This window comes from Lutra lutra, chromosome 9 (assembly GCF_902655055.1).
Source record: "Lutra lutra chromosome 9, mLutLut1.2, whole genome shotgun sequence".
Lineage (NCBI taxonomy): Eukaryota > Metazoa > Chordata > Mammalia > Carnivora > Mustelidae > Lutra > Lutra lutra.
Genome location: NC_062286.1, coordinates 115,505,878 through 115,520,550, shown reverse-complemented (window position 1 = coordinate 115,520,550; position 14,673 = coordinate 115,505,878). Strand labels below are relative to the sequence as shown.

The following is a 14,673-nucleotide window of genomic DNA, read 5'->3' as shown; positions in this document are numbered from 1 at the left end:
GCAGCCTTCCCAAGGCTACCGGCTCACCTAAAAACCCACTACCTGCCCCAGCACCAGGCACTCACCTGGCAGGGAGAATTTTTGTGTTATGGAAGGCTCTAGCCTGGCAAAGTGTGACTTCTGCAAAGGTGTACAGGTTGCTGCTTAATTACAATTTTACAGTGGGATGGGGGGTCAGTTAGTGGTCAAATCCCAGCAGCTTCTCTGTGGGATGCTCCTTATCATAGGTTTAAATTCTCTGAACCAGATGGATCCTCTCTTCCCGCCTAAGATCCTTTTTTGTGACGTAGTGACATGAAAATAAATGGATGTCCAGCCCAGCCCTGGGAGCTGGAGAGCTGAAATCCAAGCTCAGAGAGGGCACGTGACCCAGCCAAGGTCATACAGCGAGTGAGTTGGGGGCAGACGTGGGATTTGCACCCGCTCCCCCAACTCTCACTCTGCTAAAATCTGATCCTCAGCAGTGAAGGGTCCTGACGGGGATCCAGGCTCCTACAGGGTCTCAGGTAAGGTACCTGGCGAATGGAAGTGAGGCCAGACAGACGCAGGGCAGTCGACCCCTCCTGGACTGAAGGCTGCTTGGGGATCGGGCCTCGGCAATCCCCAGAGATGGGAAAGTGGGAAGGCCCAGACCACTGGTACCCCTGATGGAAGATACTGGACCATCCCGCTGGAGTGGCCATGGGGGATTCCTATGGTTCAGAGGAGGTGATTTCAACAATTCCTCACAACCTCCCTGGAGGCAAACCTTTGCACTCCCCCCTCCCCCACCCACGAAAAGTTACATAAGAACAGTGTGTTTCTAGGTTAAATAACTGGTTTGGGTTTTTCTCTTTCAGCCAAGGGCTCCACTTCTTCTACAAGGTAAGTGCACTGCTGGGCGAGGAGGGCTCTGTATTGGGTGGGTGGTCGGTTGACAGCCCCCCACAAACTGTGAAGTACCATCCACGCCCACTGACCCCCATTCCCATGTGGGACAGCCTTGCTATTTCTCTCCTGTGTAAGCAGCTCTGCCAGGTCCGTGTTTAATAATTGTCTAGAGCGAGGGGATTTGAAGGGATTTCTTCGGCACGCGGAGGCTCTGATGTCCTGTCTGCCATCCGCAGACAGTGAGACCCTCAGCCAGTCCAGTTCGGATGGTGGTGGAAAGCTGCCGTCCCCACACGCAGCCCCTATCCAGTTGCGAAATTTGCACCTCCTTTCTGTCATTCTGTGTGTGTTGCGGGCCTGGGTGCCGGTGGCCCTGGGAATGCCGGGACAGGTAGGGTAGAAACCGGTCTGCCCCCGCCACCACCCCTGACCCAGCAGCCGAGGGTCTGCTAAAAAGCAGGGGGACGGAGACTGACTGACTAGCTTAGTCAGGGGACGGGGCCTCTGCTGAAGAGAGGACGTGAACAGGGACTGAGCCAAGGAGCTGTGAAGGGGGATGTGTCTGCTGGGCAAGAGAGCGAGCACGGCCAAGGCGGGAGGCCAAGAGGAGGAGGCCTGCGTGCTGGGACAGAAGGAATGGGAAGGGCAGGAGATGAGGCCAGGGAGATGCAGGTCCATGGTCTCAGCCCAAGGCCATGCAGCCAGGTTGTGACTAATTCAGACTTCCCAGCTTTTAAAGGAAAGCCCCCGATATTTGCCCCCAGCGGAGAGATCCAGAACCCCATAATCTACCACTTGAATGGACCTGCCTGGAAACAACAGATAAATTGCACAGACACGCCCCGCATGGGCCATAAATAAAAGCCATAAATAGCTTCATGTTGGTTCAGGTCAGGTTTTGCTAACAAATGGGTTGTGCAGATCTTTCCCTTTTTTTTTCTTTTTTCTTTCTTTTTTTTTTTAAGAGCTTTGTGGATTTCAGAACTGCAGAGTAGGAACTAAGGTTCTGGAGTGGAGGCCAGTGGTCCAGGCTGACTCCCAGTGGGACGAGGAGCTATAGGAGGGAGACGATCTGACTTGTAGTTTAAAAGGACTACCGTGAGCGGCGTGTGGGGAGCAAGCTGTGGGAGGTGAGGGAGGGGGCAGGGAGGCCCAGAGGAGGCTGCCGCAGGGGTCCAAGCCTGTGTTCGTGGCCTGGACCATGGGATGGGATGGCGGAGGAAGGGGCAAATGCTGGATGTAAAGTCAAGAGGGCTTGCTGATGGATTACAGACTCAAGCACAGTCCCCAGGTTGGGGGCAGTGGGAGTGCCGTGTGTATGTGTACGCCAAGTACACTCTTTTTTCCAAGGGCAAGACTTCACTTCTTTTTTTGTTTTGTTTTTGAAGATTTTATTTATTTGAGAGAGCATGAGCGGTGGGAGTGGGGGGAGAGGCAGAGAGAGAGAGAAGCAGGCTGTCCACTGAGCAGGGAACCCAGTGGTGCGGGGCTTGATCCCAGGACCCTGAGATCATGACCTGAGCCAAAGGCGGACGTTTAACCGAGAGAGCCACCCAGACACTCCAAATCTTGACTTCTATCCTTTGCCTGGAAACCTTCGGTGGCTTCCACAGCCCTCGACAGTGTCCAGCCACGCACCTGAGGCCCTCAGGCCCCTCTCGGTCTGGCCCCCACTGACTTGGACCGTTTCCCTTCCAGCTACTCCCCAACCTTCACACTCCGTGACTCAGCCACGCTGCACGCCCTTCACAGCCTCCCACATGCTGTGTCCTCACTCTCCTCCCAGCCCTCACGTGCCGGCCTCTCTCCCTGAGATGTGCTCCTGCACCACTCAGGGTTTCCGCCCTGCCAGGGGGCAGCAGTCACCATGGGCTCTGCCAACAGTGCCCCTTGGAGTTGTGTGACACGGAAGCTCAAATGGGCACCCCTCCTTTCACCTGCTTGTCTCCCGCCCTTCCCCTGGGCTCAGCAAAGACATTACCCACACACACACACACCCCCCCAGGGACAGGGTCCCATCCTGGCACTTCTCCTGGTGCCCCTGCACTGACAACCACAGTGTATCCCAGCTGCCTCTGGACCTGCCCTAGGCTGGAACTCACCCCCCAACCTTCTCACACCCACCACCACCCCCGTTAAGGGCAGGGAGCCTTTCCCTCAGGTTCTGCTGAACCTGGCACTGTGCCTGGAACGGAACAGGTGCTCGGTTAAGATTTGTGGAATGAACCAAATGCACGAGGAATGAAAGAAAGCCATCCCAAACCATGGCCCCAATCCCCAATCTCTTCCCCTTCCGAATCTCTAAAACTCTCCTTCTCAGTGCCTTCCTGGCCGCAGATACGGGAGGATCGTTCTTTTTTATTTTGTTTTTGTCGTTGTCATTGTTGTTTGCTTCTCTTAACTTCCCAATTAGACCATAAGTTCCCGAAAGGAAGGGACAGTGTCCGTAATAGTAACGACGGCGTCAGCAGCTAACATCCATCCATCAGGCACTTCCTGCATCCCGGGAACCGATCTCTGACTTTTCCTCTAGTGGCCCAACAGTAATTTTAATTATAGCATAAACCCTCTGAATTACTCTCGCCCCATGTTCATTGAACAGAGCTTCTCAAACTCAGAGCGTGCAGCAGAATCTCCTGGATGGCTTGTTAAAACACAGATTCCTGGGGGCCTCCCCCTCTCCCCACTAGAGTTTCTGATGCAGGGTTTGCGTTTCTAACAAGTTCCCAGGTGGTGCTGATGCTGCCGCTTCCAACCCAGACTTTGAGAACCCCTGTTCTGGAAGGTTATTCTTGTCACAGTGTATGCGGAGGAAACTGAGGCTCAGAGAAGTCACGTGACGTTCCCAAGGCCCCACAACCGGCAAGTGCCAGAACTCGGGCTCCAGCCCAGATTTCCCTTGCACAGGAGCCCGTTGCTGCTGCTCACTGCTCTCATGCCTCCCACTGCCTACTTTTTCTTCCCCAGAGAAGCCAACCATTTTCCGCCTATGTTTTATTTTTCCAGTGTGAACCTACCAAGGGAGCCGTGAGATTGCTTGCTCCCTTTCATCTCCCTAAACCGAAGCGCTAGCTGGTGAGCGGGGATGGTGGTTCCCATGCAGCGGCCAACTTCAGGCAGCCGGCTGGGATCGGGCACTTTCCAGGAAAGGCCGGTGTGGATAACAACCGAGCACCTTTGGGAGAGTGCTGAGGGTGGGTGCCGCCGCGTTGAGCTCAGGGGGCCTTTCAGGTCTCAGGGCTGGTGGAGGACTGGGTGTCTCTAACTCCCCGGGTTAGGGACATACCGGTAGAACATTGTCTGTAACCTTCCCTGGCTCAGGTGGGAGAAAAATAGGTCTCTGCTCCCTTAATTGGGCCCTGGGGTTCATTCAGTCGGCCGTTTGTTCACTTGTCGGACATTCACTGCGTTTATTCTTGGAATACTTAGGGCTTCTCTGATTCTTTCATTTATTCATCTGAATTGAGCCCAGCTCAGCGCCTGGTCTTAAGCTGGGGGGGTTTGAAGGAGAGCAAAAAAAAAAGACACTCATCCTAGTCTCGTGGCCCTTTTGATTCAATGTTCATTCATTCATTCATTCATTCATTCCTTTGTTTAACAAATACTTAGGGTGTGCTGACAGTGCCCCAGCCCGTTACTGGGTGTCAGGGCTCTAGTGTGGAGCCCACGATCCATCAGGAGGGAGGTCACCAAACAAGCTGGGTGGGAGGTTAATACACAATGTCATACAGGTGCTGGCTGGATAAAACAGAGCTAGGCAGGGAGCAGAGCAGGGTGTGGGCTGCAGCGGGCAGTCAGGGAAAGCTGGTGTCCAGAGGTGACATTCAGAAGGTAGCTGAAGGGCAGGAAGGCTCTCGCCACGGGAATATCTGGGACAAGAGTGGGCCAGGCAGAGGAAACAGCCAGTGCCAAGACCCCAAGGCAGGAGCAGTTGGACAAGTTCATGGAACACGGAGGAGGCCAGGGCAGCTGGGCTGGATGGGGCGAGGGGAAGAAATGGGAGACTAGAGCACTGAGCTGGGACCAACCGCGCAGGCGTGCCATTCTGAATACGGAGATGGATTTCACTGTGCGGTGACAAGGGGTTAAGGGTTTTGAGCAGAAAATGACATGACCTCACCTATACCGTTTCCATGTGGAGAATGGCATGCCGAGGGGCAGGAACAGAAGCAGCGACACCAAGGAGGAGGCTCTCCAGGAACCTAGGGAGCTGGGATGGTGGTGGAGGAGACTTGAGTAGCTGAGTTTGAGAAGGATTTTGGAAGCAGAGTCCACAAGCATTGAGATGGGCTAACGTGGTTTGTAAAGGAGGACAAGAGAATCAGGGATGATTTCCATTTCTTTAGCCTGAGCCCAAGTATGGGTTAGAGCAGTGCCATTCTCAGAGATAAAAGAGAGACACAACAAAATGGATAATTGCGTCTCATCTGCAACATTGCTCTGAAAAGAGAGGAACCCAGTGTTCTGAGAATGGAATTTGAAGTCCGGTGAAGGTTTCCCCAAGAAAGGACTATTTGAAATAGAATCCGAGGAAAGAGAAGCAGTGAAACAAATGAAGATGCAAGGAGGGCTGCCTGTGCAAAGGCCCTGGGGCAGTCTGAATGTCTTCATTCCAAGTCACTTTTACGCACCTCTACCCACGTGCTGACCAAGCATGGCAGGCAGGCAGGCAGGAGGCAGACGGGAAAATAACCAAGGAGGCTTGAAGGTATCCTGGAGGGGCAGCCCAGCCAGCCCAGCGCTGTCAGAGAAGCTCTCCCAGGAGAGTGACACCATGGTTAAGTCTTAAAGAAAGCACAAGTTAACCAAGAGGAAAAGTGGTTGAGAGCGGCTTTCCAGGCTGTTGTTGACGCAAAGTACGTCTCATTGAGTAGCCATTGTGAAATACTCGGTGGGTGGATATGTGGGTAAATAAGGTCAGGCAGTGAAAGGGCCTGGGGCAGTCTCACAAGGGCCAGAGCACACGGGGCTTACAATGGGTTGATGGGTGATGGGTTTTACTTGAACCAGAGGTCGTGGGGAGGCTTGGAAGGGGTGTGGATAGAGATTTGTGATCTTCCTTAGCAGCCGGTGTCCCTGCTCCCGGAGGGCTCTTTCTGTGGCCACGTGGGGCTTGTCATGTCCCAGAACTGCTCTCAGAGCCAAGATCTCGTGCCAAATCCATTAATAACCCTGCTGCCAAGCCCCATTGCTCATTTCTGACATTATCCAGGCTCACATCCCCAGAGTTGCCGGCCTGAGAATTTACACAACTCCCGTAAAACCGTGGCTCCGGTGTGCTCACCACCTTGACCATGACCCTGCAGTGAGCCAAGTCACGGCCTCCAATTACAGAATCAAGTGCATGAACAGCTCCTTTGACTAACCAGGACACTGTACCTTCTCTTTTCTTTTCTTTTCTTTTTTTTAATGCTAAGACCTAGATGTGTAGAATATAGAACGTGTAGGAAATATGGGAACGAAAAGGGAGGAAAAAAAAATCCTCCCAAAGACCACTGCTGTTAGCATTTTTACTATGTTTCCTTCCGTGTTATCCATACATTTTTAGAATCGAGATCAAACCACAGAGAATGTTGCCTTTTCACTTATCACTTTAAGGTAATCATTTGTAATAAAAAAAAAAAAAACCCTCATAAGCCTTTTAAATCTTTATCTATGAACCTATCCTAATTTCCTAAGCCAGTCCCAGTTGGCAGAGCTGTAACATATAAACCTTCCTCCCTGTCCTGCTCTGTGACAAATGCCTCCACGCCTAACGCTTTTTCTATATTTTGAATCCCCCCCCCAAAATGCACACTTATGAGTCAAAAGATGAGGACACCTTCCAAGCTCTCAATTTTGCCAAGCTGCCTCCCAGCAGGCTTATATGGGTTTGCCCTTCCCACCAGCAATGTATGAATGTGTCTGTTTCACCATACCTTCCCCAGCACCCAGTATTTTAACTTTTTAAAATCCTTGCTGGAAAATGTAGGTTTGGGGGGCGGAAAAAAAAAGATAAGTGCATTGCTTAGAATTCCTTCTCAGTAAGACTGACCCTTCCGTCCAAACATTTGATAAACCCTGTGTTTCTGTTGTGACTTGCTCCACCCATATGGGAAATGGAACGAAAATGTTATTCTTACCGATTTGCATGAGCACTTGAGATAGGGAGGATATTTTTATCTGTGCGTCTCTTTCCTTTTTAGGTTGCATGAGCCCGAGAAGAACACCAGAGAAATAACCCAGGTACAGTCCTTGGTGAGATGCCCTTCCGGGAATCTCGATGGTGTGATTTCCTTCCCCTCAACCAGAGTTGCAGCTCCTGTTCTAAATTAAGACTCCTTCCCCAGAACGGGGCAGGGGGTGGCGGGGGGAGAGTTGGGGAGCCTGACATTCCTAATGTCCCCCTCGTCCTCTGTTAACACTCTCCCTGTGCCCCAGCCAGGAGAGAATCACAATCTCCCTGACCCAGCACACCCACTGTACAACTCCAGGGGGCACTGTCCGCGGTTTGCTTACTAAATGCCTCGTGCAAGGGCGTACTCCCTTTCTGGCGCTTTCTCCTCAAAACTGCTGATGCAGTGGCGTGGGCAACATGGTTGGCCTGATTCTGAGAAGCCTAGCCCTGCTTCTTGCTGGCTGATGCTGTCAGACCTTGGAGGCAGAGGGCTTCTCCGCCTCTTGAAATGAGACAGGCCCTGCCCTGAACCCAAGAGCAAGGGAGTACCAGCTGTCCTCGACATTTCCCCTGGCTGTTGTCATCACTTCAGACACAATCTGTGGTTCAGAGTCAGGGCTGGTAAAAGCGCACCATTTCTAGCCCTGAACACCGCGGCCTGCTCTCCTGACCCGGTCAGCCCCAAGGGCGGGGTGGTGTGACCACAGCTGGAGTCCAACAGACTTTGGATCCTTTCCAGCTGTGTGACTTTGACCCAAGTATTTAACCTTTCTGGGTCTCAGTTGCTTCACTTGTAAAATGGGTAAGTAATTCAACAACGGGCTGAGTGGGGCCTAGAGAAGGGGCTCTGTGCGGCAGCATGGAGCCTCCAAGCCCTCGGAGGTCGAGCTCTGCAGTCATCACTGTGCACCGACAACCAGTGGCTGCCGTCGCCCCCTCTGCTTCTACGGTCGGGGCAGGGGTGCGGAGGGAGCAGAGCTGGTAATGCACGATGAGTGATTTGAAGGCGGCTGTTGTGCATGGCAAGACGAGCATGTGGGAGACCTTCAGGTTGGCTAGGTGGCCGATGATGGCTAACGTTTATCGAACATACGTGTGTCACTTGATAGGTGCCAGGCTCTCTCCTAAGAGCTTTACCTGAGGGATCATATGTGATCCTCACAGAGACCCTGGAAATACGGTTGTATCCCTGCTCTACAGATGGGGAAACCGAGGCCCAAAGAGTTTAAGTGAATTGCCTGAAGTCTCTCAACTAGAGATAGCCCAAGTGAGACTCAAACCCTAGGCCTCTTAGTGCATCTGCTCCTTGGGGGCTCGTTCCCATGCGCTGCTCTTCTCTGTCTCCCAGATCCCAGCTTCACCCTGAGTGAGGCTGAAATTGCTGTCTGTCCGTCCATCCATCCATCCATCCATCCTTTCAACACTGATTGGGCTTCTTCAATGCCGGCCTTGGTTCCTGCATTCTAATTCATAGTAATATGTGTTGATGATACCAGTAAGTGAATGACTGTGTCCACCCACTGTGGGTCGGCGTCTACTCCGACCCCCAGACAGAGTCTGTCGTGGGGAGTGGGTGCCGTCATGAGTTGAGGAGGCACAGGGCGGTAGCCCTAGAGCCCGCCGAGGGCAGGGTCTTAGGATAAAGCGCTGCTTGTGCTGGAACGTGTGAGGCGGATTAGGTTTCATGATGAGGAAAAAGGGGTTTGACACCAGGCAGAGGAAGGAACACTGAAAAGGCAGGATGAGGTTCAAGAGGAGGGACACTGAGGCAGGGCTGTGAAGTGACCGGGCTGGCTGAGTTCAGGAAGCTCCCTCAGGCTGTGCAGGGCTTGGAAGGGTAGAGCTGGAGGTAGGTAACCCGGGCCAGAGAAGAGTGGGGCATGACTCAGGGCTGAGCCAGTGTGGCCCAAGGGGAGACAGAAGCATCCAGCCTTGGTGCCAACAGGCCAATGAGTGGCTGGGAGCCCCAGAATGAACGTCTCTCCACCACATTTAGATCCAGGACAACAATGACATCACCTATGCAGACTTGAACCTGCCCAAGGGGAAGAAGCCTGCTCCTCGGGCCGCCGAGCCCAACAACCACACAGAGTATGCCAGCATTCAGACCGGCCCACCGCCTGCGCCTGAGGACAACCTCACCTACGCGGACCTGGACATGGTCCACCTCAACCGGGCCCCCAAGCAGCCAGCCCCCAAGCCCGAGCCGTCCTACTCGGAGTACGCCAGCGTCCAGGTCCAGAGGAAGTGAATGGGACCATGGTCGTCTCTAGGGTCTGTCCTCGCGAGCCTTCCTGTCCCATGTGGGACAGCTGTGATGGGGACAGCCAGCCCAGTTCCCAGAGGGCCAGGATGGCACAGGCCCCGGGACCCCAGGATGAGGCTGGTTCTTGTTTCCCCGACCCACTTGGCTCTCCAGCATTTCCAGGGCAGCCACCGTCCTCCCAACATCACCACACATGGAGGCCGATGGTGCCGGGCCAGCCGGGGGACCGATCTGGGAACTAGCCAGAGCCGCCAGGCATCCAGGAACCCTCATGCTTATCTCCAACGACATGTGGGTCTTGGTCATGGTCTTGGAGACCCTGACTAACCCCCTTGATGTTCTGCAGCCTGATCTTCCAGGGTGAGGAGGAGAAAACCGCACCTCCTTTCACCACCACCCATCTGGGGCTTGGGGAAAATGTTCCCTTTAGATCAAACCACCCCATCCATGGAGAAGCTGGGGGGAAAAAAAAAGAAACCTCTGGGACCCGCATCCCAAGACTTGGTGAGATTGCTGCCAACGTCCTAGCCTCCCCATCACTGGACTGATGGAGGCAGAGGCCCTGGGGGAGGGGAGGACCCTCCAAGGAACTCCCATGCAACCACCACCACCACCAAGGACTGCGTAACAAAACCCTTCTCCTCCTGGTGGCCCTCCGAGACTCCTTGAGGACCCATCATCCCAGCCGTGACGCAACACGTGGCCCCTCCTCTCCTTTCTAGACCTGAGCTTGCTTCCTCCAGCTAGCACTAACTCAGCAACATCTCGCTGTGGACGCCTGTAAATTATTGAGAAATGTGAAATGTGCAATCTTGAAACTGAGGTGTTAGAAAATTTGATCTGTGGTGTTCCGTTTTGTTTTTTTTCTTAAAACGACAGCAACGTTATCTTGGCTCTTTGTCATGTGTTGAAGTCCCCTGTTGGGTCTCGTGTGATCTAAGGTTTACCGCTTGGTGGTCCTGGAGGGATCCTCTTACAGCAGAAACCGAGTTCCTGCACGACCCAGGCCCCGAGGATGGGGAGGAAGGTTGTGGTGTGGCTGCTCCGTGGAGACGCTTAGCCTTCACTCTCCAGGACGAAAGTGGCCGTGCTCTCAGCCGAGCCACGTGGCCGGTACTGCTGCCTTCCGTGCCCCCAGTGTGCTAAGCCCAAACCTGCCCAGTAATTCTCCAGGCTTTGTCCTTCACAGGGCGAGAGGGAGAGAGGAAAGATGCCTACCCCACCCCCACTCCCTGCCATCCCACAGGCACTGGATGCCATGCAGGGGAGGGAAGCTATGCCTGGCTACCTCCCCACCCGTTAGTGACTGCCCCCTTTTCCAGCTCTCTGAGCTGACCCCTGCTAGCGGAATCTTCTATTTCTGCTCTCAAACGCTTTCAGGATCAAACTGGAATAAATCCAAGACAGCCAGGAGGTTGGGCAGAGGCTGTGACTTATTACCCCTGACCCCCCCCAACCCTTCCAGTGGGGAGTGGGGGCCTGGCTAAGCCCAGGGCCAGCACGTATGGCAATCCCTGTTTATTCAGTCTTCACATATAAGCGACCGACTCTGCGAGCTGAGAGGTTCCTCTTTCCTGTACCCCTGGGTCCAGCCACTCGATGCCCCAGGGGTCCCAGGCATCGGAACAAGAAGCTGAGGCACCTTGCCCATCAGCAGGTCCCACACGTGGAACACAGGGAGCTCAGTTCGGACCCAGTTCTCTGGGGACAGTGATTTGGCGCTTTACGTGGCGGCATCCAGGAATCGGCTGAGCCAGCAGGCCACGTGGGCAGTTTTGGCCCTATGAGCCGAAGTTTCTCTGCGGCATCTGGGAGCACAGTGGCCCAGCCACCTGGATCGGGCCGCTTCCAAATTCCGAAAGGTTGGCTTGTAAACCTTAGTCTCCCTCGCTTCTGCCCAGAGAAGACACATGTGTTGAGCGTGCGCACGTGTGCACACACACACATGCACACAGAATCTTAAGAGAATGTTTTCTTGGTGCCATTTTCATTTTATTTTATTTTGAATTTTGGAAGGGGAGTAAGGGAATGAGGCCAAGAAAGTTGTGCGGCTTTAGCTCCGGCCTGGCAGCCTGGAGATTCCCGTACCTTGTGTATTGAACCCCAGGAAAAGGAAGAGGTCGAAACAACACTGCAGAAGGAGCGTGGTTTCGGGAGTTTATTTTAAGACTGCTAGGAAGGAAACAGGCCCCATTTTGTATATAGTTGCAACTTAAACTTTTTGGCTTGCAAAATATTTTTGTAATAAAGATTTCTGGGTAACAACGACCCTTCTGGATGTTGAGTGGCTTTGTCTTGACGCGTGTAAGCCCCCTGTCCCTGGGAGCCAGGGAGAGGCTGGCGTGTGGCCCTGGGGCTTGGAGACCGCAGGGTTTGGGTCTCTCTCTTGGGTTTTCTAGACACAAAGACTTTGTTTCCCCTGGCTTGGAGGAGTCAGCAGAAGGTTATGCCAAACACCTGCATAAGCCTTATTCCAACAGAACCGTGTTTGAATCCCAGCTCTGCCACTCTGCAGAGTGCACACAGCTCGCCTCCTCCCGGAGACTCAGACTCACCGTGTTGTCAACACAATGGGGACAGTCGTGCCCTTAGCCAGGGTTCCTGTGCAGATTGAAGGGGGCCGGGACTGCCGAGCCCCATGCCTGGTGCGTGGCAGGCCTTCACTAAGTGTTGGTCCTTCCTTCCTGCCCTAGGCGTTGCACAGCTGGGACTACCCGCCCCTCCCCACTGGTGGGATCTTGCACAAGTGGGTCACCCTCTGGGAACCTCACTTCCCCTTGACTGACCGAATGCAGAAGTCCAGTGCTCGGCCTAGAATATCCTCGCCAGATGATTCCTGGCAAGTGCTAGCATATAATGCTCCTGTAAATGTTGGCTTCCTTACCTCTTCTCCATGGGAATACTCATAATATTAATGACAATTAGATAATGACGGTCATGTGATATTAACAAGTGTGGCTTAGCGCGTGTCAGAATGTGACCTTGCTGAGCTTCAGTCCTCACAATGGAGGTAGGAAATATTCCTGATCTCATGAATAGGGAAGGCACAAGGAAGAGGTAGAATTTACGCAGGGTCACACAGCTGACAAGGGCTGTCGCTGAGACGCAGGCTCCAGCTGTGCGACCTCAGTGGGCAGCTTCTAACCCCTGAGTCGAGAATTGAGGGCTCTCGTGTTGACACTGGCCAGGTCAGATGGGGAGAAACACGCCGGTGCCTCCCAGTTGTTACCTCATTTAGTCTCCCCAGCCCCCAGATGAGGGGGAGCTCTTGTCATACCTATTTTGTGGATGAGTAAACTGAGGTCCAGAGAAGCTAAGACCTTGCCCCAGAGTCCCCTGGCAGAGCGAGGCTTTGAACCCAGAGTCTGGCTCTTCCTCAACACATCCTACCGCCTCGTTCACTTCTCATAGCGGCCAGATAGCAGGGGCTGTGCCCATTTAGCAGGGAAGGAAGGTGGAGGAACGGGAGACTCGGGGCACCAGGCCGAGCTCACGCAACAAACCTGCAGTCGAGTTGGGACTTGTACTTGGGTGCGCAAGCCTACGTGGGACCATCCCCGAGCCTGATCCGTGATCAGAGATCTAAAGCATCCAAGGCAAAGGAGCCTCCCGCCGGGCTCAGGGAAGTCACCTGCCTTGCAGGCCAGGCCGGAGAACTGACAGAGAGCTCAGCCCTCAGCCTCCCTCGGGGCCCAACCTGGGAAATCTGTGTGCTGCTGGCCAGGATCGGGTGTTCAAGGCAAGCATCCAGGCTGCGTGGGCGAGGAAGTGCCTCGAGTTTTCTGGGAGGGTGGGGGATGATGGACGGCGTGTCCGGGCAAGGAGACTTGGGGGGTGTATTTCATGCAGCACCTGGGCCCCGCCTCCTCCACGGCCCAGATCTCCAGGGCTGCAGGTTGGCAGGCAGAATGAAAGTTGATGGAAGCCAAGTGACCCTCTTCCTGCCCGCCAGGAAATCAGTCCAGCAGTCGGTGTTTATCGGGTGCCTCGTCTGGTTCTGTGTTGTGCAAAGGAGAACCACAGGACCCCACCGCACCCCCCACCCCCCATGAGGACTCAGGGGCCGTTTGCGGCCCCCCACCCTGGCCCCTTTTACATGATCATCAGGAAAATCTCTGCCTTCTCTGCAAGATTCTAACACCCAACTGTGAAAAACTCTGCGTGTTCCAGCAAATTCCCAACAGCCAAAATTTGACCAAGGTTTGTTTATTTAATTTTTACATAAGTACTTTTTAACGTATCAGATAGTCTCCTAAACTCTGTACAAATATTAACTTATTTAAAATCAATTCACTCCATCCTCTTAACAAACCTAGAAGGTAGGTAGTATGATTATGTTCTGCTTGATAAAGACATGGAGCAGAGAGAGATTGCCTGTCTTGTTCAAGGGGCCATTGTCTAAGAAGTGGTGTCACCCTGGGTGTGGGTGGGCGCTGGATGGCATGCAGGGTATGGAGGGGTGGTTTGCTGGAGACACAGCAGGGGACACAGACGGTGGGAGCCAGGAAATGCCATGTGGTCTCAACCACCAAAACATCAGAGTATGAGGACAGCCCTGGTCGCCTGCCTGGTCACCGGCCAGCCCTCATAGCCTCGAGCTTCCCTGGGGCTCAGCCCGACACCATCACGTGTCTCTACTGCCCCCCCCCCACCCTTAACCATGGTGCTGTGCTCGTAGGGGCCTGGGTTTGTTTTCTGAACACGGGATTTTGAAATGGAAAATGATTTCCAAAAGAGACTTGTACCCCAGATGTTCGAAAACAGGCAAAACCTCCGTGACAGATCGGGGGATGGGGGCTGTCCTTGTAGGGAGGCAGCAATGGGGACCAGTCTGACGGGCCTTCTGGGGTGATGGGATGCTCTGTATCTCCATCTGAGTGGGGCTGTGTGGGGTGGAGGGGGTTGCGGATGTAAAATTCCATCCCGTGCACATTTAACATGTCTGCATTTTCCCGTGTATATGTTATACCTCAAAAAAGACAGGTTGTCCCCCCAGGGCTTCAACCCCCCTCCCTTGACTTCAGATGCCTGCCCCAACCTGACAGTTCTGGGGCCCAGCCCCAGGTGAGGGCTCCAGGAACACTGTCGAGCATCTCGGAGAGATGGACTCCCAGTGACCAAAAGAGCACACAATACAGGGAAAAGAAAAAGTGCAATGCGGAAGGCCAAGGCTACAGGACAAGCCATTTCTCCGACATCATCTGTCTGCTGAGGCTGCCTGACTGACTCCCCCCATGCCCACACCCCTCCTCCTGCCACCCGGGCTACTGAGGCCTCTGCACAGACTTCACCCTGTGACCTTGGGCAAGTGGCTTCACGTCTGAGCCTCAGTTTGTGCTCCTGGGAAATGGGATGAAGTCTTCCCCTCTGGGTTGTAGTG

The 14,673-nt window shown here is 53.9% G+C and overlaps 1 protein-coding gene across 3 annotated transcripts in view; it reads left to right on the top strand.

Moving 5' to 3' along the window:
* Nucleotides 1-11,561, top strand: part of LOC125108694 (tyrosine-protein phosphatase non-receptor type substrate 1-like) — a 40,386-nt gene extending 28,825 nt beyond the window's left edge. For 2 of the 3 annotated variants that reach the window (XM_047744850.1, XM_047744849.1), the window contains exons 7-9: nt 840-864; nt 7,056-7,107; nt 9,024-11,561. In XM_047744850.1, coding sequence (XP_047600806.1) covers nt 840-864; nt 7,056-7,107; nt 9,024-9,278 — 332 coding nt within the window. In that variant the 3' untranslated portion in view covers nt 9,279-11,561. The remainder of the gene's footprint in view (nt 1-839; nt 865-7,055; nt 7,108-9,023) is intronic. The other variant, XM_047744851.1, reaches the window with a different exon arrangement.
* The last annotated feature ends 3,112 nt before the right edge of the window (nt 11,562-14,673 follow it).